The sequence below is a fragment of the Erigeron canadensis genome, chromosome 2, assembly GCF_010389155.1.
Source record: "Erigeron canadensis isolate Cc75 chromosome 2, C_canadensis_v1, whole genome shotgun sequence".
Taxonomy (NCBI): Eukaryota; Viridiplantae; Streptophyta; class Magnoliopsida; order Asterales; family Asteraceae; genus Erigeron; species Erigeron canadensis.
In genome coordinates, this window is record NC_057762.1 from 25,681,900 (window position 1) to 25,709,614 (window position 27,715).

Genomic DNA, 27,715 nt, shown 5'->3' on the forward strand with positions numbered 1-27,715 from the left:
GCTATGGGGCAACGTAATTTCAACAGTATCTTTATCTTCAACATTATAATCTTCATCCAGATTTTATCAAATCTGGATTTGGACCAGCTAGACAATGTGAGCAACTGTATGAGGCTAAGAGGGAGCCCGAAATTTTGGTCCAATAAGACTCCAATAATTATAAGCGTTCATGCTTGATTTACAAGCCCAAGTGAAATACCATTTTAAATTTTAGGTTTTTATCATTCATAACTTTTCAAGCGTGTTGGTTATAATAAAAATATAAAATATGTAGATAATCAACTAACATAAGAACATACCGATACGTGTTTTCGGCATTTCGTCGTCAGGTATATATGTTTAACCTCTATTTTTTTTTTCAAAAATTTGAATTGATAAGGTTTGGTGCTATTAATTATCTTAACTAAATTCAATCCAACTCAAGGTTTGCTTGTAAAGTTTATTCTTAGATTGTTACAATAGACATTCACATAGTTTACACTCAAATCAGGACATCCATACACTTGACTGCAAAATTTACCTTCTCTGAAAGTTCAGTTTTGATATGCAATATGCAAATAGGAAAGCAAGAACAACAGGATATACTGCAAGTAGAACAAATACGAGAGGTAACTGCTCATGACGATACCCAAAGTAATCCCTTATGAAGGTTTCAACAGGTTTAGTTTCCCCAAAAACTAAGATTTCCGTCTTCACATCACCAAACTGAGAAGTGAGTAAAGCGTTAAGTGACCAAGAAGTCGGAGTTAGATAGTACATCCATATCCACCAATTTGGAATTTTCTGCAACAAAGAAAAACAGTGAGTACCTTTTTTCAGAAATGGAACATAATGAAGATATTTTTTATTAATGAATAACTACTGAAAGATTAGGGAAGTTGAGAGGAACCGAATACTTACTGGTTTAGGAATTAAAAATCCACCAAACAAGTTAAGCATCGTGTAAAATGCAGATTGTAGAATGGCAGCAACAGGAAAGCTCGGCGTTATTGAAACAAGTAACATTCCCATGTAGGTGAAGTACATCAATGAGCATAAGATTGTATAGAAGTACCAAAAAACCTTGTAGGCCGACCAATAATAACCAATCATAGGATATGTTATGCACACAAATGCAAGTGACTGGGCAAAGATATAAGGGAGCTCAATCGTCACCTGCAAAATACAAAATATTCAGTGATAGATAAGAGAAACAAATAAATCTGCATAAAAAGAGAGCACTTCATAAATTGCTATGATCATGAAAAATGAATAGCCACTGCATAAATTTCAGATAATATTTATGTGTATGTATTGTTGGGGAAAAAATATCAATTGAACAGTGTTTGTGATACTTCTAAAAAAGTTTAGACTGTGCCCGAAAGAACAGAGAAAGGACCAGTTAGGATCACCCAAACGGAAGGAGCCAAAGGGGCTTAGTCGTATCTGTATTTGAGATGGCCCATCAATCATGTGGTTGTGGGTTCTAGTCTCATTGTGGACTAATTGTAGATTCGTGAATGTTGAGTGTTAGTGTGGTTAATAGTTGTCTTTCAAAAATAAAAGAAGCCTTATACCCCTTTCCCTATACCCCTTCACGGATAAAGCAGAAAAGAAGGATTTTAAACCTGTGCAAGACCATAAGCCCATGCTGCATACATCCCAGAAAACCTTTCTCGATACAAAACAGTTCTTTCCATGGAAACATATGGTATAACTGAAGAGGCATTATTTATTCCACTAAAAAGTACAGCCGTGAACATCGAACCAAAAATGTTGAATAAACTCTGTTGGTTATGACTGTCACAAGAAAGTAGATTATATCAGATGATATGATGGTATTTTTTTGAGGAATTACAAATGAACTGATTTAGGAATGAGAAGTATTCAACTTTTAGTATATATGTCACAGGAAACGCATGATATAGTAGTGCATAGTACATAATTGAACTTACATGTTCCGCCCTTGGTTCCAGAAGAGTAACCCGAACAAAAATGACGCAAAGAGCATATATAGGCAACGCATCAAGTTGTATGAAGGACTTCTCCAATACGATAAGTGCTGTTTCCACAGGCAAGCCTTGAACTGGCCGACACCATTTTGTGGGAAACGTGTTGGAAAATATAACTCTTTTGAGCCAGGAGCTGGTTTACTGAATATGTTTACAAGGTCTTTATTGGTCCTAAAAGACAAAAAGTAGCCAGACAAAACTAAATGCATGAATTCTCAGAACTGATATAGCATGCAAAGCATTACACAATTGGTAAAAATGTAAATTAGGAGCCGAAATGCTTGTTGAGTAACATTCTTAGCTTTAGAACTATCTACTTGTTTTGCACATGTAATTAACTTGCTTACTGATGCAAAGTTGAAGTAGAATAGATTTGTGCAAAATCTACTCCAAGTTGAGCTTCAGCTGACGCCGAAGAAACCTCTAGCATCCATGTGGCTGGATTATAGTTGTCTCTAATCTTTTGCACCCCAGGAATGCTCTGCTTCAAAGACATTTCATGCAAATGTATGATATTACTTGTTTTAACTTTTAAGAGGCATGAATTTTCATGACAGAAATGAAAAGCAAATCATGCTCAACAAAAAAAAAAAACAAGAGGGATGGTGTATATATATAACATATGCATCTGATCTGAGGTCAACTAACCTCAAAGTACTCAATGACTCTACATGAATTGTGACCGAGGGGTCCACAGTAGATCATACGGCCACCATTTTTCAGTAGAATTAACTGCAGGAAAATGGATGGGGTGGTATATAAGATTTTTTAAGTCAAACTAAATAAAGAGTTTTAGTATTGATAAAATGATAATTAAGTATAAAAAGGAAGACGAACAATTAGCAATTAGTGATGTTAAGTACCATCCGTCCCATTAGAAGTGTCTTGTTTTGAATATTAAAAGTCTTTATTTATCAACTTTGAGCTTAATTATTTTTGTTTATGTTAAATAATAGTTGATGAAATATATATGTTTTGATTGAGTTTTAGATATATTTTCATTTGGTATAAATTTCATCAAAAGTTATCTAACACTAAAAAAATATATAAGGTTGTTGGTGTTACCCACCCAGCCTCACTACGGAGCATACACGTAGACTACCCTGGATCTGACTATTATGGAAAGGATATACATTCTCCCAATATGAAGATCTGCACTTATCTCTAATGCAGTTCGTTACACGGAGGATAGCTACGAATCTCCTCAAAAGAAGGCAACAAATCTACTCTAATAGGGGAAAACACTACTTGCAGGACAAAACCCTACTTGGAGGACAAGACACTTTCACCCTATAAAAGGGGACACAACATACTGTTCACTATCATTCTCTACACTCACAATACACATACTACACATAGTTGACATACAAAAGGTTCTCACACCTTACCGCAAGGGAATCGCCAACATACAATCTCAAACCCCTCATTCTCTCCGTTCTAGGACCCCGGTTCGGTGTACAAACAAAGGTCAAAATTAACAAATTAAGACTTTGTATATTTAAAATATGACACTTCTAGTGGGACGAACAAAGTATGATCCAAACCTACCAAATATGACATTCTATCCACCTAGTACTAAAGTTTTTAGATTTTACCTCATCAAAGGCTTCAAATATGTCAATGCTTGGTTGGTGAATGGTGCAAACAATCGTTCTTCCTGTGTCAACAATATTCTTCACAGCCCGCATGACAATGGCAGCTGATCTAGCATCCAGTCCCGTCGTAGGTTCATCCATAAAAATGATGGATGGATTAGCGACAACTTCCACAGCAATTGTGAGCCTCTTACGCTGCTCTGATGATAAGCCACTAACCCCAGGAATGCCAACCAATGCATCTTTTATTGAATAAAGCTCAACTGTTTCCAGGATTTCTTTTATAAATTTCTGTGTATGTCGTCAGAAACGTTACATCACATGCCAAAAGTCAATGAAAAACTATGTTTGAGTAAATATTTCATAGAGACATATGATGTCATACGTATTTAGTTTTTGAATCAATGTCAGGATGAAGACGGAGCCACGCAGAAAATGTCACTGATTCTTTAACTGTAATCTGGGGAGAGTGTACATCTGTTTGCTCACAGTAACCTGAAATCCTAGCAAATGTGTCTTGAACTTTTGGATACCCCGCAATCTTGATCTCACCTTCAACAATGCCACTACTTTTCCTTCCAGCGAGAACATCAAGGAGTGTCGTTTTTCCAGCACCACTTACCCCCATCAATGCTGTAAGAACCCCAGGTCTAAATGTCCCTGTGATATCATGTAGTAACTTAAGCCTTTTTCCGTTGAAGCCATGACCTCTCATTTCCTGACATCAAATGAGCAGGACAAAACAATCACCTAATAGTTAATATCTACAGCATCCATCCAACATATAAGGTTTAAATATGAAAAATCTGAAAATATACCGGTGGGGGTTCAACATGGTACTGTAGATCTTGAAAGGTTATCGTTAGTGGTTCAAAAGGTAACACCATTTTTCCTGTAACAGAACAGGATGATTATCTACTGATACACACCGTTAACTCTAAAATGAGATCCATCATTGAAAAACAAAATGTTGTAACGAGTCTGTCCCATTGAGTGTAAAGGTTGCAATTTAAGTCTAGCACTCAAAGTTGCAGATATGTACCATTAAGGCATAAGAGAAGATATGCTACCTTCTTTAGGCTCTAGAGGAGTAGCATCAAAAGTTTTTGGTATTTTATCTTTGCGAGAGTTGTGTCTGGACCCATCATTTCCATGTATTTGAGATAGCTTTTCCTTTGATATAATGGCACGAGTAGCAGGAGCTGAAAATCATATAACCTGATTAGTTAATGAAAGCATTGTGCTCACTTTTTTCAAAGTTGACTTCTACATGTGTTCTAATATTAAAAAGATGAAGTCACCCTTAAAGTAGGTTAAAGACAAGATGAAGCCTATGTTGAATAGCATTGCGAAACCGCACATGGCACCAAGTGCTATCCAGTAATAGTATCCATCAAAGTCCAACCCACGGCTTTTAAGTGTTTGTAGCCCTATTGTTGTGTTTGCAGACGTCATCTGCAAAATTGAGAAGAAAAAAAGACATGGTATCCAGTAATTCATTCTGACCTTACATGTCAAGAAATTTATCAAGGCCATCAAAAGTCAAATAAGATACTAGAGAAATTTACCTTGTTCCATCTAGGAGAATGAAATTCATTTACTGCAAGGCCTATTTCGCCATATGACAGGGGACATACCCAGAATCCCCACTTCAACCAAGCTGGCATAGAAGCTGCAACCAGTTCACGTCGCTTAGTTTGATTTAGTACGTCATTACAGATCTATATATGGTTAAAAGAATGGAAATACTTTTAACTTACTGTGTGGTATAATAAAGCCACCAAATGATAACAGAAACAGTATTGATATACTGCCCGCCGTTGTAGCTGCAACCATGGTTTGAAAAACTGATGCAAAGAATCGGAACATGGACACAGACGTGAAATGTGTGGCAAAAAGTAACAGTAGCTGGCGGAAGAACCTATAAAGCATATGAAACAGTAAAATTACAACCTAGTATTGACGTTCGGAATAACTATTTTGGCAGATGTTAATGTTACAGAAACATGAACCATACAGCGACTGGGAGGCCTGGTCACGAAATAATTCATTAAATTTTTGACTTGCCAAGTTGAAGAGAATGAGAAAATGGATTTTAAGAGGCTCACCTTCCTGGTTCAGGGCTGTATCCAATAACATAATAAGTGAGGCATGTCCAGATTGTGGCTTCCATAAATGATAAAGGAAGTTTAAGAACAGATGCAGGAATCGCATATGCCCAAGCAGGGTAAAAGTACAAATCCCTTTGTTTATAGAAAACAGGAAGTCTTGCAACGGTCATAGATGATTCTGGGAATCCATCGACTAGAAGGATCACGAGTGCATAAAAGAGTGAACCAAGATAGTAATTTGCATCAACTATATCAATCTTCAATCTAGTTCGCAAGAATACAGTCATTGTGATAACTGCGATTATGACAAGCTGCACAGCAGTAACCCGGGCCATATATATGGTTAGACGTTCTTAAGGTAATAGAAATATAGAAAGCGAATTTATCACATGACCTAAGATTTTATTGTCTAAAAATAGTAATAGTATTTATACATACGCAGCGAATGAAAGATCCTTATTATGTAACGATTAGTACCTGAACTGATTTAAAGATATAGACAAAAGAATTCCGCTTCATGAGAAGAATCTCACGCGAAGTGCATGCTCTAAACAGAGACCATTTAGAAAGAGAATACTTATGGAAGGAAATGGCATTCTCATGACTCTGCAATCTGGTGAAAGGTTTAGATATATCCTCATTTATTGCTTTCCCCAAATGAGATTCCTTAAATCTTGTGGAAAAGGTTTGTACTGAGACATAATTATATGGTTCATTACGGCACCAGTAGGTTTCTTGATCCTTTTTTGAAACAACCTGTAAAAAAAGTACTTATTGTAAATAAAACCCTTTAAACATGAATGATCATCTACAATATTATATACATGACTGTGAGATTACCTCTTGGAGGAAGTCAGCTATGCCTTTCCTTTCAGGACACCTAAAACCAAAACCTTCAAAATACTCTAAAGCATTACTGCAGGGCCCATGATACACGATCATCCCTTCTGCCATTAACATAATGTCGTCAAACAGATTATATGCTTCTGGTGATGGCTGAAGAAGTGAAATGACTATCGAAGCATCTGTTACGTGGGCCAACTGCTGGAGACAAGCAATTATCTGATAAGTAGTAGAGCTGTCTAGACCATTTGATATCTCATCCATAAATAAAGCTTTTGTCGGGCCAACAATCATTTCTCCTGCCAAGCACAACAGAAGTTAGACTCGATGTGTCTACATTTTTACTAACTGACATTGCAACATATCATATGTAGTGGATACCTGTCGTCAATCTTTTCTTCTGGCCACCAGAGATTCCTCTCCTCATGGCATCCCCAAACATCGTATCAGCGCATATATCAAGACCAAGAATCTGAAAGTTGTAGGGATGATAAGAAATTATCAATTCCCAAGTTCAAATTATAAATAAGCTCTTTACAACTAAAAGAACTACCTTCAGGATGTAGTTTGTCTGCAGAGTTGTCTTTTGTCCTTCAATAGATGTTGCCTGAGGATATTAAACATGATTAGTTTGAGTAAAAGTACTGCCAACTGAAAAAATTTATAACATTTGCTTCAAAAAACAAGATTGTAAAAGATTCTAAAGATTCGAGTTAAGGATTAAATGATATGGGTTCTTGTAAACTAATATGATGAATCAAGAATTACACATACAACAAATATCCATATTAATAATATGATATTATACCTTCATAAAAGTGTCTATATCTGGATCCGGAATAATCCCTGCTTGTTTCTCCTTCCTATTAACCTCCATCATAATATCTAAACGTGATGATAATGATTCTCTTTCAGTTCTTAGTCCATCATTCCATGTAATAGAATACAGAAGTAGAAAGTGTATTTTTGTGTACGTGAAGTAACAATCAGAGACTTACCTGCACGACTTCCAGTACCCTGTAAACGGGAAGAAAAATCTAGTGTTTCCCTCACAGTCATCTCAGGGATATGTAAATCCTCTTGGCTTATATACGCAGAAGTTTTCTGAGGAATAAATTCTTCTAGTTTGTATCCGTTGTAGGAGACTTCACCGCTTACCTATTTTAAAGAATGAACAACTATTGGTGAATGAAAGCAGTTGATAGCTAATTTCCTAGTATCCCAGTTAAATTTATCTATGCTGGCCGCAGCGATCCTAACAAAACTTGTTTAGATAACAGGCAGGGGACAGGTTACCGTAATTTCTTTTATATAGCAACTGACTGCAAAATAAGAAATTACTAATACAGAACAATGTGGTCTGTTTAACTAATTTCAGTCTAAATATATTAACTTTATCGTCCAACCTTTGTATTGGTTTAGGTAAATCATCGATCTTTTGCTATATATATTAATATAAATGGTATATGGGTGGGAACCCTCTGACCCCATGTACCGTTTTGGTACCTTAATCACATACAACATAGAACTCATGCTTGGTAACTCACAAATGGATCACAAGATACAGTCTCTCAACTTACCTTTGGCAAGTTTCAAACCTGTGACATGCAACCTTCATCTGTGGGCCCATATGGTCACATGATGGGGATACCACTCCATCTATTGATTGATTGGTTTCTTTTGCTATATAGAGTCATACTATACTTTGCAAAGATAATGTTCAAAAAAAAAGGGACATAGAAGTTCAGAACCTTGAGCGATTTGTTTAAGTTCCCTGAAAGTGCTTTCAACATTGTGGTTTTCCCAGATCCTGGAGGACCAAGAAGCAGAGTTATCCTGAAAAAAATTTAGCAGCAAAACATTCCAACATTACTACAGGTAGCCAAAAAGAACAAATTTTTCCTCATTTATATTCTTCGTTACAAGAGATTGAATATAGTGAAAATATGTAATCCGACCTTCCTGGCTTAATGACACCGCTAATATCATTTATGATGGTTATCTTTGCCCGTTTATGCTTTAAACCAGGTATCATGACAACGTTCTGTCACAAAAAAAAGAAAGCATTAGCTTTGGAATATATTTTTAAAAAATCAATTGTGATTTCTCCACAGAAAATGACACAATAAATAGCCTGACTATCTACTGAATTAGTTTGGTTCCAAATGATTTGGATAATTGGAGGTCAAGATTGTATCATCACTATAATGTTGACACCAAAGGGCAGTTGGCTTAGCAGTTAGCAGTATTGGGTCTGACCCATACAGAAGATTAACATTGACCCATCAAGACAATCCACGTTTTTTAACCAAAATCGGTTCATAGTTTGGTCCTCTGATGCATATATATAAAGTTGATTTGCGATAACAGGTCATTAGTACTTACAGAAAGCAAACTTTGCAAAGAATTCCATAGAGTTGGAAGAGGCTTCCCGCGAACTACTTCACATTCAGCTTCTACACGAACACTCTTATATCTTACCTCCACCGAAGGCAATTGCACACCAACTCTGAACAAACAAATAAAATTATAAGCATCAATCTCATTTATGTCAATAAATCACACTAATCACAAGTTTCAAATGGAAACCTTACTTGTCTGTCCGTTTTCTAAGTTTCTGCAACAACCGAAGATTATCATTCTCAATATGTTTAATAAGCTTCTCAATAAACATGTGCCTTTCAGGACCAAGAAGCTTAGTAACATCAACCACCTTCTTTACATGGCCATCTACATTTTTATCATCATCAAACAAAGACGATCTCAATCGTTCAAACGTTGGCAATCTATCTATTGCTTCCCACTCTAAAGGGTCCGCGTCTATATCATCATTATCGTTTACATAACTTATCACTGAATTAGCACCCAAACTAGATGTATGACGACGAAAAGATGATCTTAAACTTCTTCCTATCTCCGAGAGCTCGAATCTCAGTGACTCTATTTCTTCTGAACCAACAAATTGTGCCATATTAGATAGCTTTGTAAATATTTGTACTTTCAATAAGACCTATATATATCTATATATGCATAGCACTGCATATACAATGACAACACATATTATTTAAGGTGGGCTTTGTTCCTTTATATATATGATGAATGGATGCCAAGGTATGATTCATGCATTACATGCTAATAGTTAAATTAAGAAAAACAAGTTATTTATTGGAGAAACATATTTTATTAAGTATAGTTTGAAATTGTCTGTACTCTGATAACTATTTTATTTAAAAAAATATATAACACATTGTCAGTATATTGAATTAAATTTTTCAAAATAAAACATTGGAAATATATAAGAAGCAAAATAATACACATTTGATAAGAAATACGAGTAGTAATTATTAGGTGGCTACATATAACATAATAAGTAGTATTGTTGACAAGTCGTATTTGTTTATGGAATCTTATGGTTGTTTATGGTGAACCAATTTGAATTGTATAACCTCTTCCGCCAAAAAAACAATAATTTTTTAGAAAAACGGCATGCTAAAAATACTTTGAAGTGCAAAATCATGCTTTATGTAATCATGGATATCACCATTTCAAACACCAACCAACTACTGTATATGATGGATTATTTTACTTGATAAAATGTACGGATGGTGCATTATCTAGTTTGTGTTTCAATCAAAGAAAGGTCACGAGTATGACATTTCATTTAAGCCTTTTTGTAATGTATTCTATTCATTAAGAAATGACTAATAATACTTTTTGTTTTTCATAATTTAATTAATTGGCTTCGTAAAAAAAAAAAATACCTAATTCATTAGATTAATTAAAAATTTGTATTTAACTTAATAAACAAAAAACCTATCGTCTTAATACACTCATTATCTATAAATTTAATCACTTTATTTATTTCGTATTTTATAGTAAAAATACCAAAAGACCTTAAGTTATAATAATATAAATATAAAAAAAATTGGTATATACTCTTATAAATGATACACTTGTCAAATAACTACTCGTAATATGCTTTCGGAAGCACCTAATTTAGGTGCTTCCAAAGCAAATTTGTAAAACAAATTTACATTTTCGGTCCTCCAGCTTTCTGAAAACATACATGTAACCCCTGTTTTACCTTTGAAAGCACCTAAGTTAGGTGTTTCCGGAAGCATATTAGTTATTCCATATATATATATATATAGTTTAATATTTGTGAGCATGATATTTTCGGTGATACACGAATCATCATCTTTGATAATATAATATTAAAAGCATAGATGAAAAAATATAATTAGTAAAATACATTTGTCATGTATATATTATAAGTTGATTATTAAAAAGATATATTAAAATGATTTATATATCATTTTCTTGAAAGTTTGAAAGAATTTTGTAGAAGCGTACTTTTTATATCCTTATTCAAAATTCCAATTAAGCTAATATTATATTTAATTTTATTTGTCTTAAATATCAGTAAAAAGATACACATAACATCATTCATGTGGTATGATAAGAAAAAAATTAGTAGGGATCGCAGAAAGGTCTCTTATACTTTTTGACCTTAAAACATTTGAGAAACAGAATGAGAAATACTTGTATGATTTATGATTATTTGATACATGTATAAAGATATCAACAAAATTATTTGTTAAATAGTCAATATATAACTATAATACACTTAAAAAATAACATTAAATAGTTACAATAAATAAAAGTATAAGTTTAAAAGATTGTAAACAATGAAAACTAACCTTAAATTATACACATTATAAAAATAATTATATAAAGAAAAAAATTAAAAGCAAATAAGAAACTAATGAATCAAACCTGTTTGATTAAAAAAACCAAAAACTCAACCGGGCTCGACCGCTCGACATAGAGATAGTCTAGTAAAAAAAAACAGGCCTACTCAACCAAACCCGATCAAACCCGCCAAATTTACTCCAGTTTTTACTTTTTATTTAAACATTGCAAATAATCACCAGTAACTACACCCTATATAATTACTTATACACAATCACAAAAATCAATTCACAAACACATAAAACACAAACAAAACAGGTTAGTATTCACTATTCACTGTTTAGTTCTTATTATTATTAGGGAATGATTAACCTCTTAATTTATTAGCTTAAAAATCTTTTTAACTTGTTGGATGGTGACATGTGAAAAATCTTTTTAACTTATTGGATGGTGACGTGTGAAAATTCAAAGGGAGATTAAGGAAGAGATTAACTGGATACCATTTTAAGTTAATGTTTAATAAGGATTACGAGTATAATTATTTTTAGGGTTTTTCTAATGACAGCCCTATAGGCTGTTTTTTAGCACTAATTACCTTCCAAATTTAAGATGTAATTAATTTAGATATTCCCTCCAACTGATTTTAGGGGTCGTCCATATATTTAGTCAAAGTCAAATCAAAATAATCTTAATTCAATATTTCTTTCCTAATTTGTCTCAAACCTCTAATTCTTATTTACACTTTTCTTTTGTCAAAATGAAATCTCATAAACCCTTTATCATTGTTCTGCGGTTCTGCCTCTCCTCTCGTAGGTATGTATGTATCTTAACCTTTCATGTTTTTGTTTTTCAATTATATAGTACTTGATTATTATGACATATGTTTTTGTTGATAAATAGTTATTGAATTTTTTGCATACACATACGAAAGTCTATATCAATTTTAATTTTAAGTTCATGTTCATCTACTTACTTTACAATCTAAATGTATATGAATTGTTTTTCAAGACACAAATAAGTTTACATACTCATATGATGTGTTTTATTAATTTTGTTCTTTTATTATTGTGAATGTTATCGTATCTGTTAAATATAAATTGTCAACTATTGTGAGTGTTTACGCAAACTTTTGAAAACCATAACTTGAGTATTTAATTGTCTAGTCTATTAACTGTTACTATTAACGTTGTTGCATGGTAGGAATTATGTTTGATTTGAACAATCTCCCGGACGAGGAATACGATGAAGATATTATCAATGAAACATTGAATAATGAACCTTTTATTGGTCAAACGTTTAACACTTTTCAAGAGGCATATCTTTTCTATGAAAATTATGCCAAACAACATGGATTTACGGTTCGCAAAGATCGGTCTCATAAAAGAAATGATACGACAGTTATACGTGATATTTGTTGTCATCGTGAAGGAAAGAAGCGATTAAAATTAGTTGATCTTTCTAAGAATCAAAGAAATAGGGGGTCAATAAAATGTGGGTGCAATGCTCATATGTGTGTTACTTTGAAAAGGAGTTATGATATATTTCCTGAAGAATGGCATGTTACAACATTTGTAAAGGATCACAATCATGAATTACTGTCACCCGAGGAAATGCGTTTTCTTCCTGCTAACCGCATTATCACTCCAGAGGATGAACAACAAATTTTACTATATAAAGAGGCCGGGCTCAATGTTCGACAGATTATTAATGTAATGGAACTTCAAAAACAAGTGAAACATGGTGATCTTTCTTTCCAAGAAAAAGATGTTCATAATTTGTTTGCTAGAGTGAGAAGAGCACTTGGAGATAATGATGCAATGGACCTTATGAATTATATGAAAGCTTCAAAAGAAAAAAATAATAAGTTTCAATATGATTACACGGTTGATGAAGATATGAGGCTAGAAAACATATTCTGGTGTCAACCTCAAAGCTTCGATTGGTATGAAAAATTTGTTGATGTAATTGTATTTGATACAACTTACAAGGTCAATGCGTATGACATGCCATGTGCACTTTTCGTTGGCATTAATAATCATGGAAAAACTGTTCTGTTTGCAAGTGTGCTTCTTCGTAATGAGACTGTTAAAACATTTACGTGGTTGATGAAGGTATGTCTTTCAAATATCTAACTTATTTATATATTCCTAGTATATTATTCATATCCTTTTTCTTTCAATTAATATGCAGACTTTTGTGTCCATCATGAAAAAACCATCCAAGACAATCATTACAGATCAAGATCCATGGATGACGGAAGCAATTGCAACCGAAATGCCAACTACAAAACATAGCTTTTGTATATGGCATATCACTTCCAAATTTAGTAGTTGGTTTGCAGCTCTTTTTCGCACCGAGTACCAAAATTGGTGTGGTGATTTCTATACACTTTATAAGATGACGTCTATAGAAGAATTCGAACATAGTTGGCCATTAGTTGTTGCAAAGTATAACTTGCAAAAAAACAATCATGTGCAAGGCTTATACAAAATTAGGAAGTCATGGGCTCCTGCCTATCTTCGAAATTATTTTTTTGGTGGAATGAAATCAACTAGCAGATTAGAGAGCATTAATGCTTTTATTAAACGATTTGTTTTCTCTCGCACAAGTTTGAGAGAGTTTGTTAAACAGGTACTACGTTACAAATTTATATCATAATTTTTATATTTCTTTATAACTTTATAGTCATGCTCTTTTTAAGCCACTTTGCTGTTTTCTTGTTTTTCTTTTTATATACTTTTAGGTTGATTTAGCCGTTGAAGAAATTGGAATTCGCGAGGTGAAAGATAAAATGTCAAGTACACTTGCACTCGTTTCTTTAAAGACAAAATCCCCGTTGGAAGCACAAGCTTATGGAATTCTTACACCGTTTGCTTTCAGCAAGTTTCAAGTTGAATTTGAAAGAGCAAACCAGTATTTGATTGTACACGTTGAAGGTAACGACTTTATTGTACGATACTTTGACAGTGGAAATCATAAAAATCATAAGGTATTTTGGGATGGTCACATTGCTTCGTGTAGTTGCAAGAATTTTGAGTTTTGGGGAATACTTTGTCGTCATATATTTCGGGCACTTCTTCACAAGGACTGTTTTAAGATACCGCCGATATACTTTCCTTTGCGTTGGAGTCAAGATTCTTTTCAAAGTGGTAGTGCAATGCAACGTTAATCACCAAACGTGTCATTGACTCAAACAAGTACGGCTCAAGGCACTGAATCGGAAAAAAGATACAACGTTTTGTGCCCCCCGAAATCAGCAACAAAAGGTCGTCCAAAAAAGAGGCGTATGAAAGGTGGGAAGGAATTGGGAAATCAGTCGCGTAATAGATGTTCCATATGCAAAGAATTAGGACATACAAAAACAAAATGTGATAATAAGGAGAATAATGTTGCTGGAGAAAATGTCTCTTCAGATAATCCACAAAACAAGAGGAAGAAAATGGCTGGTAACCTTGGACTCAATCCAGTGTTTAGTTTGAAGTATTAAGACAACTTTTTGGTTTTTTTGATTCACGAACTTTTGAATAAGGCATTATGTTTTGGATGATACTTTGGTTTGTTTATTTATGTGATAAAATTATCAATTTTTAATCTGTGTATTTATTTTTCTTTTTTGAATAAGGCATTATGTTTTGGATTAAGTTAGAATGTTTGGTTTACTTTCACAACATAAGGAACGGACTGAATCAAAAGTCAAAGGAAGGAATATCCAAATTAATTACATCTTAAATTTGGAAAGTAATTAGTGCTAAAAAACATCCTATAGGGCTGTCATTAGAAAATCCCTTATTTTTATTATTAACTGAATGAATGAATAAATAATCCCAACGATAAACAAATTGATTGATGGATAGAAGTAAGGTTTAGTTTATTATTATCATAATTATTACTATTTGTTGTATAATGTAGCAGAAAAAAATGTCAACAACTACGGAGGAGGATAAACGGATAGCGACTATTGCTGATGGGATATATGTACGTGCATAACCATACTCTAAATTTATAATTTTTTTTATATTATATGAGTTAATTGAGGTTCAAATTGATTAATAAATACATATAAAATTGTTAGGTCCAGTTTTAACTAAACTGGAGCTCTCCAGTGACATCTGGAGAGCATGAGGAATTGTCCGAAATATTAGAAGTCCAGTTGCATTGTACAGGTTTAGCAACTGATGACTTCCTCCAGTTGAGATCAGACGACTAGAATCTGAAGACCTTCCAGTTGAAGTCAAAGACAACAAATGGAAGATAGAGATTGGCAATGGCAGCGAAGCCCAGTTGACAATCTACCAGATCAATCAACTGGAGAATCCTCCAGTGTAAATGCTCTTACAAAGCTTTACACTGATTACGAGGAGGACCTTTTTACTCTACATCCTTTTAACCGGACAATGATATTGTCTTTGGATAAAGATACAAAGATGTAGAGTGGTTGAATAAAGTAACCTTTTGTCTTACTTTATTTAACACACACAAAGGATTATTTAAACAATACTTTTGTGTGCTGTCAACCATATTTGTACATCGAAGTTGAGATCCCCATGCTCAATCTTCGACTATAAATAGAGGTCCTTGCACAAGCTGTTTCAATAACTTTGCAAATACATATATTCTGCAATATTGGTGAACTTGTGCAATATTCTCTCAATCGCAAAAAGAAACATTTCACAACTCTAAGTGTTTCGATTGTTTAGGAGAATTTCCAAGTTTAGATCAATTGTAATTCATGGGTTGTTAGGATATTTACATTCTTGTATTATCTTGGTTCCGCAACAACCTTGTATTTTATTTAAACAAGTAATAAATAAAATACACTTGAAAATTACATATTGTCTCACCAGTTTATATACTCGTCATTTATATTATTGCATGTATTAATATTCTGTCACTTTAATACTTAATTCCAGTTAACCTGGTACACGATCAAACTAAACTGGTCACATCCAGATTAATTGATCGTGTTGCAAAGTTCACTCACCATCGACATAGAGGTGTCTTCAGCACCCATCTAGTGATAGTTGGGACTAAAAAGTGGTATCAGAGCAGGCAGGTTGAATTGTTTCAATTCTATAACCTAGGTCTGCTTCGATGGCTGCTGAAGGTGAGAATGGTTCTGGTCCAAATGAATCTAATCCTAATATTGCTACTCCTTTAAATACTAACCCTCCTCCTCCTCCTCCTACTCCTGGAGCTAACCACGTTCATGTACATTACTCCAACTCTCCTGTTCCCAAATTCGATGGGAATGGTGAGACATTTGGTACATGGAAGGCTAGAATGCTCTTGCATTTTGGTGGGATAGAGAGGTATATGTTGAAAATCCTTAAGGATGGGCCATATACACCCATGTCCAGTGGTGTTAGCCCTCTTCTCGACCCCACTGGGAGAAGAGGCACCAGGGAAAAATCTGAGGAACATTGGTCAGATGAGGATCGCAGATTGGTTGATCTTGATACCAAACTGAAAAACATGATTCTTTCTGCTATACCTGAGGAACTAATTCCTACTCTTGTGCTATTTCCAAGTGCAAAATCTATGTGGGATGAATTAGTTCTCCAGTTTGAAGGAGGAAATGACACCATTGTCACTAGAAAGGTTGCTCTCAACAAGAAGTATGAATCCTTCTTTGCTCTTCCCAATGAAAGTTTAACTGGTACTTATACCAGATTTACTGGCCTAATTAATCAACTTAGAGGCTTGGGAGTGGAGAAGGATAAGGATATTCTTCTTGAAAAATTCTGTGATGTTTTGCCATCCAAATGGGCACACATGGTTCTTGTCTTAAGACAAGGAAAGACCTTGCATAGCCATACTCTTGCCTCTCTTTATGGAGCCTTCAGATTTACTGAAGATAATGATGCTGCAAGATTACTCGCTGAACAAGATGCTTTAAACCATGCTCAGAGTTCCAAGGCTGCCAACTTTTCTGGGCAACCTTGTGCTGCTTTAATATCTACTGAGAATGTCCAGTCACATTCTATGAAGGAAATGTTAAACAACTTTTTGAACTCTGGTCTAACCACTAATCTCAGTGATGGTTGTGAGGAAACTGACGATGATGATCTGGTTGCCATGATTGCTAAAACCTTTAATAGGTTTAAGCATAAATCTAATCGATTTAATGGGTCCAATAATGCTTCCAATTCAATCTCAATGGATAAGGCTAATCTTACCTGCTATAAATGTGGTAAGAAAGGCCATTTCATGAAGGAATGCAGATCTAGTCAGATGAACTACCAAACTGGTCCTATTGTCCCAAACTTTGTTAAAACTGATGATTATAAGGCCAAATACAAGAAACTTAAGGCCCAGATTGCTCTCATGTCTCTTGAACAAAATAATGAGAAAGAAAAGAACAAGTGCATGATGGCTCAAACTGAAGGGAAATAGGAACTCTCTGATGATTCATCTGATGATGAAGAAGAGATTAGAGATTTGTGTTTCATGGCATTGGAGAGTCAACAACCAGTGGTGAAGGATGATGTTGTATCTGGAAGATGGGTTGATATCATTTTAAAGAAGGTAAGGGATTATGATATCGAAATTGATTCAGAACTGAAATTGGATATTGCTGAATCATTGAATGATGACTTGTTATTTGTTGAAACCATGAGAACTGACTGTGAAAGATATTTAGAAACAGTTTTGGTTGAATTAAACAACATGAAAAGTCAAGTAAATGATTTGCAAAGTGTCCAGTTGGCTCTTAAAGAGTCAGATTTGAAAAACGAGGCATTGGAAAGAGATAACCAAAAACTGAAATTTGATCTTGAAAAAGAACATATGGTTATTAATTCTGGGTTCAAGCATCTGGTAAAAATTATGACGCTTTTTCTAAAACCATTGATGCTCAAAAAACTGCCTGGAAATCTGGTGATCTTCAGATGGCAGCTGTTTTACCCACAATTCACCAATTGCCAGAATCTGTTAAAATTGAAACACCTTATGATTCCTCTGGCACAATCAAATCTGAATCCACTAAGACCAACCCTGTTGAGGTCAAAACTGGAGCCAAGAAGGCTAAAGCTCCAGTTAAAAAGGAATATGGTGACAATCCTTTACCTCATAAGTCAAGTGAGTCCTCAACTCTAAAGACTAAAACCCCCGCTGAGCCAAAGTCCAAAGGCCAGCAGCCTGAAGAAAAAAACATTTTGGTAAGAATGGAAAATCAAATCCAAATTTGTCAAGGCAGGTACAAAGTTGTACTGCCAGAATTAAGAATTTGGAAGGAGGTGCATCCTCTTCTGTTGAAAAACAAATTGTCAAAACTCCTCCTCAAAAACAAAAGATAAAACAATCTGCTCAGAAAGGAGCATACATCGAAAAGAAAAAGGAGGTCAATGTTCCACTGAAACCAATTGTTTTTATTCCAGAAACTGGAGAGAACCCTCCAGTTTCCTCATCCAGTTCAACACCTAGTCAAGCACATGGGACTTCTCAGAAGAAGTCCAGTGGACCCATCAAGAAAAGATGGGTTCACAAAAATAACTGATCACTAACTTGGGTGTGCAGGGCGATCGAAACAAAAATATTTGGTATCTGGACAGCGCAGCTGGCCGGACTATGACCGGATGTAAGCCCTGCTGGAAGAGTTCACTGCATGTGATGGACCTGCAGTGACATTTGGTAATGATGGAAGTGGGAAAACTGAAGGATATGGTGTTGTTGACAATGGGCAGATTCAATTCACTAAGGTTGCATTTGTAAATGGTTTGAAATATAACCTGATAAGTGTCAGTCAACTTTGTGATGATGGATATAGGGTACTGTTCGACATTGCTCAAGGCACTGTTTTTAACAAGGATTGGAAGGTAGTAATGATTGCACCAAGAAAAGGGAATGTGTACATCATGAACATGGAGCCTACTCCAAAAGAGCATTGTTTCTATGTCAAGGCTGATGAGGACACCAACTGGCTGTGGCATAAACGGTTATCCCATCTTAACTTCAAAAATATTAACAAGTTGTCAAGAAAGCAACTAGTTGATGGGATACCTTTGTTTTCCTTTAAAAGGGAGAAGCCATGTCCAGGGTGTGAAATGGGCAAAAAGAAAAGAGCCAGTTTCAAGACCAAACAGAATTTCAGCATCACTGAACCTCTTCACATGCTTCATATGGACCTTTTGGTCCAGTGAATGTTCAAACTAAAGCTGGTAAAAGGTACACTTTGGTTGTGGTCGATGAATACACCAGATTTTGTTGGGTGATATTTATCAGATCAAAGAGTGATGCATCTGGTGAAATTATCTCTCTCATCAAGCGAATTGAGCTCAAGTTTACCAAGAAAGTTTGTCAGTTGCGAAGTGATAACGGTACAGAATTCATGAATAAAGAATTGGAGACATTTTGCACTGACACTGGCGTTTCTCAAAACTTCTCGTCAGCTCGTTCTCCAGAACAAAATGGTGTGGTTGAAAGGAAGAATCGCACATTGATTGAAGCTGCCAGAAGTATGTTATCTGAATCTGGTCTTCCCACCTGTTTTGGGCTGAAGCTGTAGCAACTGCGTGTCACACCCAAAACCGGTCAGTTTATGTCAAGAGACATAGGAAGACTGCCTATGAAGTCCTCAGGAATCGTAAGCCAAATGTTGGATATTTCCATGTATTTGGCTGTCCAGTTTACATTTTAAACGATTCCAGTCAGTTGGGAAAATTTGATGCAAAAGCTGACGAAGGTGTCTTTGTGGGTATTCAAATATTAGAAAAGCCTATAGAGTTTATAATTATAGACTCCAAAAGGTACATGAGACAATTCATGTCACGTTCGATGAATCAAATGAAGCAATCAACAAAAGACCAACCTTGATTTATCTTCAGTTGTCCCAGTTGATTTTGGTGTATCTGATCAGGTTCATCAATCAGTTAGTACACCAGAAAATGTTTCCAAACACCAAGTCTTGGAACCAGTTAAGGTAAAGAAGAACTTCTGTGACACCTCATTCTATCCTTCTATCAGTTTTAACCTACCTGAAAAACTGGTAATTGGATCTGATGTGCGTGCCACAACAACATCAGAACCAGTTCAAGCTTCTCCAGTTCTTCAAGAGATACCTTTGTTTGAAGATAATCATGTTAACTCTTCAGTTGACAATAATGATGAAGTTGAAGTAGTTTGGACTGATTTCTCCTGTTGCTGCAACAGTTGGAGATCGTCAGGTGTCTTGCACTGATGTTGTATTATACCAACCTAGTCAATACACTAAATGGACTGCTGCTCATCCCATTGAGCAGATTATTGGCAATCCAGATAGTGGGGTTCAGACTAGAAGAGCCACAAGTGATCAATGCTTGAACGTCACCTTCTTATCACTAATTGAACCGAAGAAGATTGACGAGGCTATGGCAGATCCAAGCTGGGTTGAAGCTATGCAAGAAGAACTCAACCAGTTCGAAAGGAACAATGTTTGGGAGCTTGTTCCTTGTCCTCCAGGGTTAAAGAGAGAACCCATTGGAACGAGGTGGGTCTACCGGAACAAGATGGATGAAGATGGCAACGTTGTCAGAAACAAAGCTAGATTAGTTGCCAAGGGTTATTGTCAAGCAGAAGGTGTTGATTTCGATGAAACTTTTGCTCCAGTTGCAAGACTTGAAGCCATCAGAATTTTCTTGGCTTATGCTGCTCACTTGCAATTCAAGGTTTTCCAGATGGATGTAAAAAGTGCGTTTCTGAATGGCACATTGGAAGAAGAAGTGTATGTTACGCAGACTCCAGGCTTCATAAATGAAAAGCATCCACATTGGGTATATAGACTGAACAAAGCTTTATATGGTCTTCGACAAGCCCCAAGAGCCTGGTATGATACTCTAACTAAACATCTTCTCAAAAATGGTTTTCAAAGAGGTGCAATAGATAATACCTTGTTATCTTGAAAGAAAAGGTGATATCTTGCTGGTACAAATTATGTTGATGATTATATTGGGTCAACTGATGATGGTGTAAAAGGTTTTCAAAAATTATGTCTCAAGAATATGAGATGAGTTTAATGGGTGAATTAACATTTTCTTAGGTTTACAAATTAAACAAACCATGGATGGTATTTTTATTAACCAAGAAAAATATGTCAGAGATTTTTGAGAAAATACAAATTTGATTCAATCCCATCAAAAACACACCTATTTCAGCTCCATTAAATTTGGACTCTGACCCAAATGGAAAACCAGTGGACCAAAAAGAATATCGTGGAATGGTGGTTCACTGATGTATCTAACTGCCAGTCGACCAGATATAATGTTTGCAACATGTTTATGTGCCAGATTTCAGGCAAATCCAAAAGAATCACACTTGCATGCTGTTAAACGCATTTTCAGGTACCTGAAAGGGTGCCCTAGCCTTGGTCTTTGGTATCCCAAAGGCTCAGGGTTAGATCTAATGGGTTATTCAGATTCAGATCATGCAGGTTGTAAGATTGATAGAAAATCCACAACTGGTGGATGTCATTTCCTAGGGGGAAAACTGGTGAGTTGGACAAGTAAGAAGCAGACTTCAGTCTCAATGTCTACTGCTGAGGCAGAATACATTTCTGCGGCCAGTTGCTGTGCCCAGATTCTCTGGATCAAAAACCAGTTACTTGATTATGGCATGAAATTCACAAGAACCCCAATCTTTTGTGACAACACCAGTGCTATTGCTATATCTCACAACCCAGTGATGCACTCAAAGACAAAGCATATTGATATCAGGTATCACTTCATTCGTGATCATGTTATGAAAGGAGATATTGAAATACATTTCATCCCCACTGATAAACAGTTAGCTGATGTTTTTACAAAACCTCTTGATGAAAAGACTTTTAAACATCTCATCAGTGAACTGGGTATGTTAAATCCTCATTAAACTGAAGAGGCCCTTCAGTTGAGGATGGTCCAGGTGATCCTTGATTGGTTGGAGATTGAACGCCTTGATGTACTCAAAGACTAGTCATTGATCAAATGGATCACATTTTTAGGGGGAAAAAGACTCAAAATATTTTTCAAATAAATTATTGAAAAATGCAACTGAAGGTCATCAGTTGAAACTGGCATCTAAATTTCTTTGGTTGCTAGTTTGGTCTTGTCTCAAAATGGTGGTCAGCCAGATTTCATAACGTTGTGTTTTACTTGGTGGATACTTGTGACACGTGATGTTACTCGAGTACTAACCTCGCACTCACGAACGTCACCTGACATGTCTTACGTGTCAAGACTTTTGCTGAAATGTACTGCACTTTTTATGGGTATTGGTGAAGTTAGTGGGTAAGTGGGAATACCAGCCGTCGTAGCATTAAATGCTTGATGGGAAGAAATTAAATATTTTGAATTCTCAAAATTTTGGAAAATAACTTTTACAAATTATTTCAAACTTTTGGAGACTAAAATATCTTTCGTATATATTTGGCAATATTTTTACTGCCTATATATACCCCCACCAATATATCCGTCTCATTTACTTCTCTCAAAATTCCTTCATTTACTCTTTCAATCATTCACAATTCGAGATCCTTTTCTCTCTTTCTTCTTTAAGTCCAAAACCCTAAATCTAAATTCACAAATGGCTCCTAAATCTTTTTCTTCATCTCGTTCTCGTGATGTGAATCTACTCACTGCTGAGTACATTCCATCACAAAATGTTATTCGTGCCACTGGTGCTCCCATAAGCTCTAAGCTTATTAAACTAAATCCAAATAATCCAATGGCATCTCTTCAAGGGCTCCAGGCCGCTGACTCTTATCGGGAGAATCCAATCCTTTCTTCGGATTTCTCCCCTCAGCGATGCCTTCTCTTTGAATCCACACAAGCTATTCCATGATTACTTGTGTGAGTTCTGGTACACTGCCTCTCTTTCTGAGGACTGCTCATCCATCTCCTTTTCTCTAAAGGATGGGTCAGTCCCGTGTACCATCACCACTGGAACGTTGAGGGAAGCCCTTAACCTCAACTACTGGAGACATAATGAAACTCCAGTGGTGATTTCCTCCAATATCAATTTCCGCCAGGTCTTCCTTGATATGGGAAATAAGGAGATGGTGGAGGGGGATGTGTTGAAGACCAAGGGGTCCATTACAATGAAGGGCTTTCACCATCCTGGAAGTTCTTTATGGTCCACTTGGTGGAAAGTTTGGGAGGGAGTTCTGGTGGATTGGACCAGATAAACTCCTTCCAGGCAGAAATGGCGTACTGCCTTGGAATGGGCTGAGGGTGGATTTTGCAGGCATTTTGTTCAGAAGCCTGGTATTCAAGTTGAAGGGTAACAGGGGTCCTTGTGTTCCCTTTTCAAGGTTTCTGTCCCTTTGTTTTATTCAGATTCTGGGCAGAGACGAGTACAACAACACGCAATCCTCGTTCTCTGTGCCAGAACTGTTGAGGAATCTGGACAACCTGGTGTCCACTTCTGATGAAGTCCAGATGTCCCCGAGAATGATTTTTGCATTCTCTAAAACTGATGCACCACAATCTGGTGAATCAGAAAGGCAACTGGGCGGGCCTCAAAATAATGAGGGACCCACCGGTTCGTCTACTGAAGTAGTAACTGTGGCAGAAGCAGGAGTCCAGGCAGTTCCTAAAGCAAGAAGATCCTCTAAAAGCAGGAGATCAAGATCTGGACTTGCTGCACCTGACCAGTCACAATCTGTGATAGTGGTCTCTGAAGCCGCTGCCGATGATATTGCAACTGAGGATAGAGCAGTTGTGGTTGAGGCACCAGTCACCTCTGTCCAGGGAGAAGATGCTTCGGCAACGGATCCTCAAACTGATGATACCATTGAGGCAACTCAAACTGGTCATCAGGAGTCTGAACAACTTGTTCAGCCACCCCCAACATTTATGGATCTTGGCATAAATGAGGGTGTGTTTCAGCTTGAGTCTTCGGACTCATCTGAGACAGAATCTGACCAGGAGATGGCTGATGCAACTATACTTGATCAGCTCCCTTCTCTCCTTGGTCAACCCCAAGAACCACATGTTTCAGTTTCCCAACTCATGTACAAAGCTTAGAAATACCTCCAATATTCACCTCTCGCCAATCACCTTCTTCTATGGGTGTGCCTAGAAATAGACACATCCTAACCCCACCGTCGCCGTCGTTCACACCTGAGCATTCTCAGCATGAACGACACATTGAATCTCTTCCTTCATTTCTACAACCCCTCCTCTTCTATCTACTGATGCTACTGCAACTGGAGAACCAGATATTGTCATACCTCGTCCAGTTGCACCTGTAGCTTTTCAGCTGGTCCAGTGACACCTTCTCCTCCGTCATTGGACAGCCAGTTCGTGTCTTTTCAAACCGATCTCTCGAACCTCTTGCGAGGGTGGAAGAGATTCAAAAGACACTGGAGAAGAACACCAAGTCCCTCTCCAGGTACCACAAGGATCATCTGCAAAATATTAAAGTGGTTGACCTGGGGATTAACAAGTTCTCTGCTAATGAGGACTTGGTGTTTGGCAAGCTGAACGAGTTAGTGGAATCCTCCAATCAATTGGCAATATCTTTAAGGGAGGCATTCGCACTGACTCAATCTGGAGTCACATCCTCAATATCCAACCTGCTGAACAATACTGTCAGATCTTCAGAGGTTGATATTAAGAATCTGGAAAGGCAGGTGCAAGAGCTGTGTAGCAAACCTGGCCTAGATGTGACAGAGCTTGGGAGTCGGTTGGCCTCTTCAGTGGGTCTCAAGATCGAAGAAACTTTGGCTGCCAGTGAGAGTAACTTGATAGAAAAGGTGATATCTGAGATCACCAAGATTGCAGTGCCCCAGGTCGATCTCACTCCAATTACATCTGAGATTGATCGGTTGAGGTGCAGTCTGGATACGCTGGCTAGCAAAGTGTCTGAACATTCAACTGCCATATCTGATCTGACCACTGAAGTTGGCAAAGGAAGGGCGGTTGAGCCTGACAGTGCTCAGGAAGTCCCTGCAACTGGGCTCTCTTCAGATGATCTCTCCATTCTCAAACAATTTTAAAGAGTCAAGAGCAGACAAGTGGAAATGTAATGACTCAGTCTCAAGAGATAAATCATCTTTGGAGGACAGTTCGCATGCTTTGTGGAGTCTTCAAAGAGTGTAAGACAATGCAATCATGGCAGCCTCTAGATCGCCTGCCCTCTAGTCATGCTGATTTTGAAGCCATCAGGCAGGGACTAGATGCTGCCAAGGGGGAAAGGTCGGTACATGCCCCTCACACTCTTGTGAAGACTTCAAGTAAAGGGAAGGAGATTGTGATGGCTACCAGTACTGAGGCTGGTGAGCAAGGGTTTGAGGTGTTTGATGATGTGGTGGTAGGGAGTGTTGACAAGGGAAAGGCCATTGCTGATGAATCTTTGGAACCAGCCACCGATGCACCAATGTTGGAAACTGGCAATGTCGATTTGTTGCCTCCAGTTACTGAAAGCGAGAGCCAGAAGTTAGCAAGAGTGGGATACCTGGTCAAGGAAAGGAAGAAACAAATGAAGGCAAACCAGTTTGAATCAAGAAAAAATCTTCCAACCCTCTTGTTGATATCACTGATGCTCAACTCCTTGGCTTGACACTTGTTGAATACAAGAAGATCAAAGAAGATCCAAGAATAGTCAATGCACTGAAGGAGATGCTTGAAGTGGAACTGGACAAACACTACCAGGATGATGAGGCTGAACTGGATGCAAAGTGTTTGAATGTATCGGTGGAAAAGGCCAGAGAGATCAGATCTGAAGGGATTCTCAAGAGAACTGAGCAGGTCAAGAAGGCGGTCACCAAAGTGTTGAATCCACCCAAGTCCAAAGGAAGAAAACAAAAGGCTTACCAAGAGATGCAAATCTGAGGACTTGGGTAGAACCATCTGAACCCACAACTGATGATATTCGAGCTGCTACACAAAAGCTGAGCACGAGCAAAATCAAACTGACAAATGAATCTGAAGCTCGCACATATTTGTCAGATGTACAGCGTCGAAGGCACAATAGAGGCAGGATTACTGATGTTAAGGTTTCAATTAAGCCTGGTGCCAAGCATTTTGTTGTTGAGGTACAATACTTTGGTGGACCTAAAGGACTACTGAGAACCGGATGTCAATCAGTATGGTCATTCCGAGCATGTTGAGATGTTGAGGCTGTGGAGGGGAGGCAGAGGAAGAATAAAGTTGAAAGAGGCTGGGAGTATGTATTGCAAAATCTCATCAAGTTCAAGGAAAACATTGAAGAAAGATTAGGCCTTGATCCTGAGGATACTCAGCCGATTTCATCAGTCTCAAAGAGAAGGAAAACTGGCGAAGGGCCATCTGTTTAAGTTTTCCTTCTAACTATTATCTGCTTGTAATTTTGTGTACTCTCTTGTAATTTATTTGAAATTGTATGTATATACAAGTTGCCAGATTGTAACCTACAAGTAAGATATCTGATAAGATCTACAAACACTTAAAACAAAATCCAAGACATTTGATGATCTATAAAAATGTCTTGGAAACTTAATAGGTTTATCAAATTCAAGTATTTCAAACTTAAACTTGTATAGAAACAAGTTTGAAAATACTTGACAATATTTCAGGACAATTAGGGGGAATTTGTTAGGTCCAGTTTAACTAAACTGGAGCTCTCCAGTGACATCTGGAGAGCATGAGGAATTGTCCGAAATATTAGAAGTCCAGTTGCATTGTACAGGTTTAGCAACTGATGACTTCCTCCAGTTGAGATCAGACGACTAGAATCTGAAGACCTTCCAGTTGAAGTCAAAGACAACAAATGGAAGATAGAGATTGGCAATGGCAGCGAAGCCCAGTTGACAATCTACCAGATCAATCAACTGGAGAATCCTCCAGTGTAAATGCTCTTACAAAGCTTTACACTGATTACGAGGAGGACCTTTTTACTCTACATCCTTTTAACCGGACAATGATATTGTCTTTGGATAAAGATACAAAGATGTAGAGTGGTTGAATAAAGTAACCTTTTGTCTTACTTTATTTAACACACACAAAGGATTATTTAAACAATACTTTGTGTGCTGTCAACCATATTTGTACATCGAAGTTGAGATCCCCATGCTCAATCTTCGACTATAAATAGAGGTCCTTGCACAAGCTGTTTCAATAACTTTGCAAATACATATATTCTGCAATATTGGTGAACTTGTGCAATATTCTCTCAATCGCAAAAAGAAACATTTCACAACTCTAAGTGTTTCGATTGTTAGGAGAATTTCCAAGTTTAGATCAATTGTAATTCATGGGTTGTTAGGATATTTACATTCTTGTATTCTTGGTTCCGCAACAACCTTGTATTTATTTAAACAAGTAATAAATAAAATACACTTGAAAATTACATATTGTCTCACCAGTTTATATACTCGTCATTTATATTATTGCATGTATTAATATTCTGTCACTTTAATACTTAATTCCAGTTAACCTGGTACACGATCAAACTAAACTGGTCACATCCAGATTAATTGATCGTGTTGCAAAGTTCACTCACCATCGACATAGAGGTGTCTTCAGCACCCATCTAGTGATAGTTGGGACTAAAA

The 27,715-nt window shown here is 36.6% G+C and overlaps 2 protein-coding genes across 3 annotated transcripts in view; one reads left to right on the top strand and one right to left on the bottom strand.

Annotated features, from left to right (window-relative positions):
• Positions 1-516: 516 nt before the first annotated feature.
• On the bottom strand, positions 517-9,511 carry LOC122588779 (pleiotropic drug resistance protein 3-like). 2 transcript variants are annotated; one of them, XM_043760977.1, is made up of 24 exons: positions 9,135-9,511; positions 8,926-9,049; positions 8,499-8,584; positions 8,292-8,376; positions 7,539-7,698; positions 7,349-7,425; positions 7,094-7,147; positions 6,922-7,012; positions 6,538-6,839; positions 6,175-6,453; positions 5,695-6,008; positions 5,347-5,507; positions 5,155-5,258; positions 4,888-5,041; positions 4,687-4,788; positions 4,405-4,481; positions 3,972-4,304; positions 3,587-3,877; positions 2,640-2,723; positions 2,339-2,472; positions 1,935-2,162; positions 1,608-1,779; positions 901-1,155; positions 517-783 (listed from the first exon to the last, which is right to left on the bottom strand). In XM_043760977.1, exons 1-24 carry the CDS (start codon positions 9,509-9,511, stop codon positions 517-519), a joined length of 4,311 nt encoding a protein of 1,436 aa, XP_043616912.1. The 2 variants fall into 2 exon arrangements, with proteins under 2 accessions (XP_043616912.1, XP_043616911.1); XM_043760976.1 differs by having other exon boundaries at positions 4,405-4,478; positions 4,657-4,788.
• Positions 9,512-12,437: 2,926 nt separating this feature from the next.
• Positions 12,438-27,715, top strand: part of LOC122587961 (protein FAR1-RELATED SEQUENCE 11-like) — a 16,901-nt gene continuing 1,623 nt past the window's right edge. Inside the window, exons 1-4 of the mRNA XM_043760111.1 lie at positions 12,438-13,343; positions 13,423-13,863; positions 13,976-14,221; positions 15,142-15,207. Of these exons, the coding sequence (XP_043616046.1) occupies positions 12,438-13,343; positions 13,423-13,863; positions 13,976-14,221; positions 15,142-15,207 (1,659 nt within the window). The remainder of the gene's footprint in view (positions 13,344-13,422; positions 13,864-13,975; positions 14,222-15,141; positions 15,208-27,715) is intronic.

What these genes read in the sequence shown, in the direction of transcription:
- LOC122588779 (XM_043760976.1), bottom strand. Translation starts at nt 9,511, where the DNA reads ATGGCACAATTTGTTGGTTCAGAAGAAATAGAGTCACTGAGATTCGAG. An exon ending in ATATAGACACTTTTATGAAG is followed by an intron (nt 7,148 to 7,348) that starts GTATAATATCAT and finishes TAATATCCTCAG; the next exon opens with GCAACATCTATTGAAGGACA. An exon ending in TATTTGAAGCCTTTGATGAG is followed by an intron (nt 2,724 to 3,586) that starts GTAAAATCTAAA and finishes ATTTTCCTGCAG; the next exon opens with TTAATTCTACTGAAAAATGG.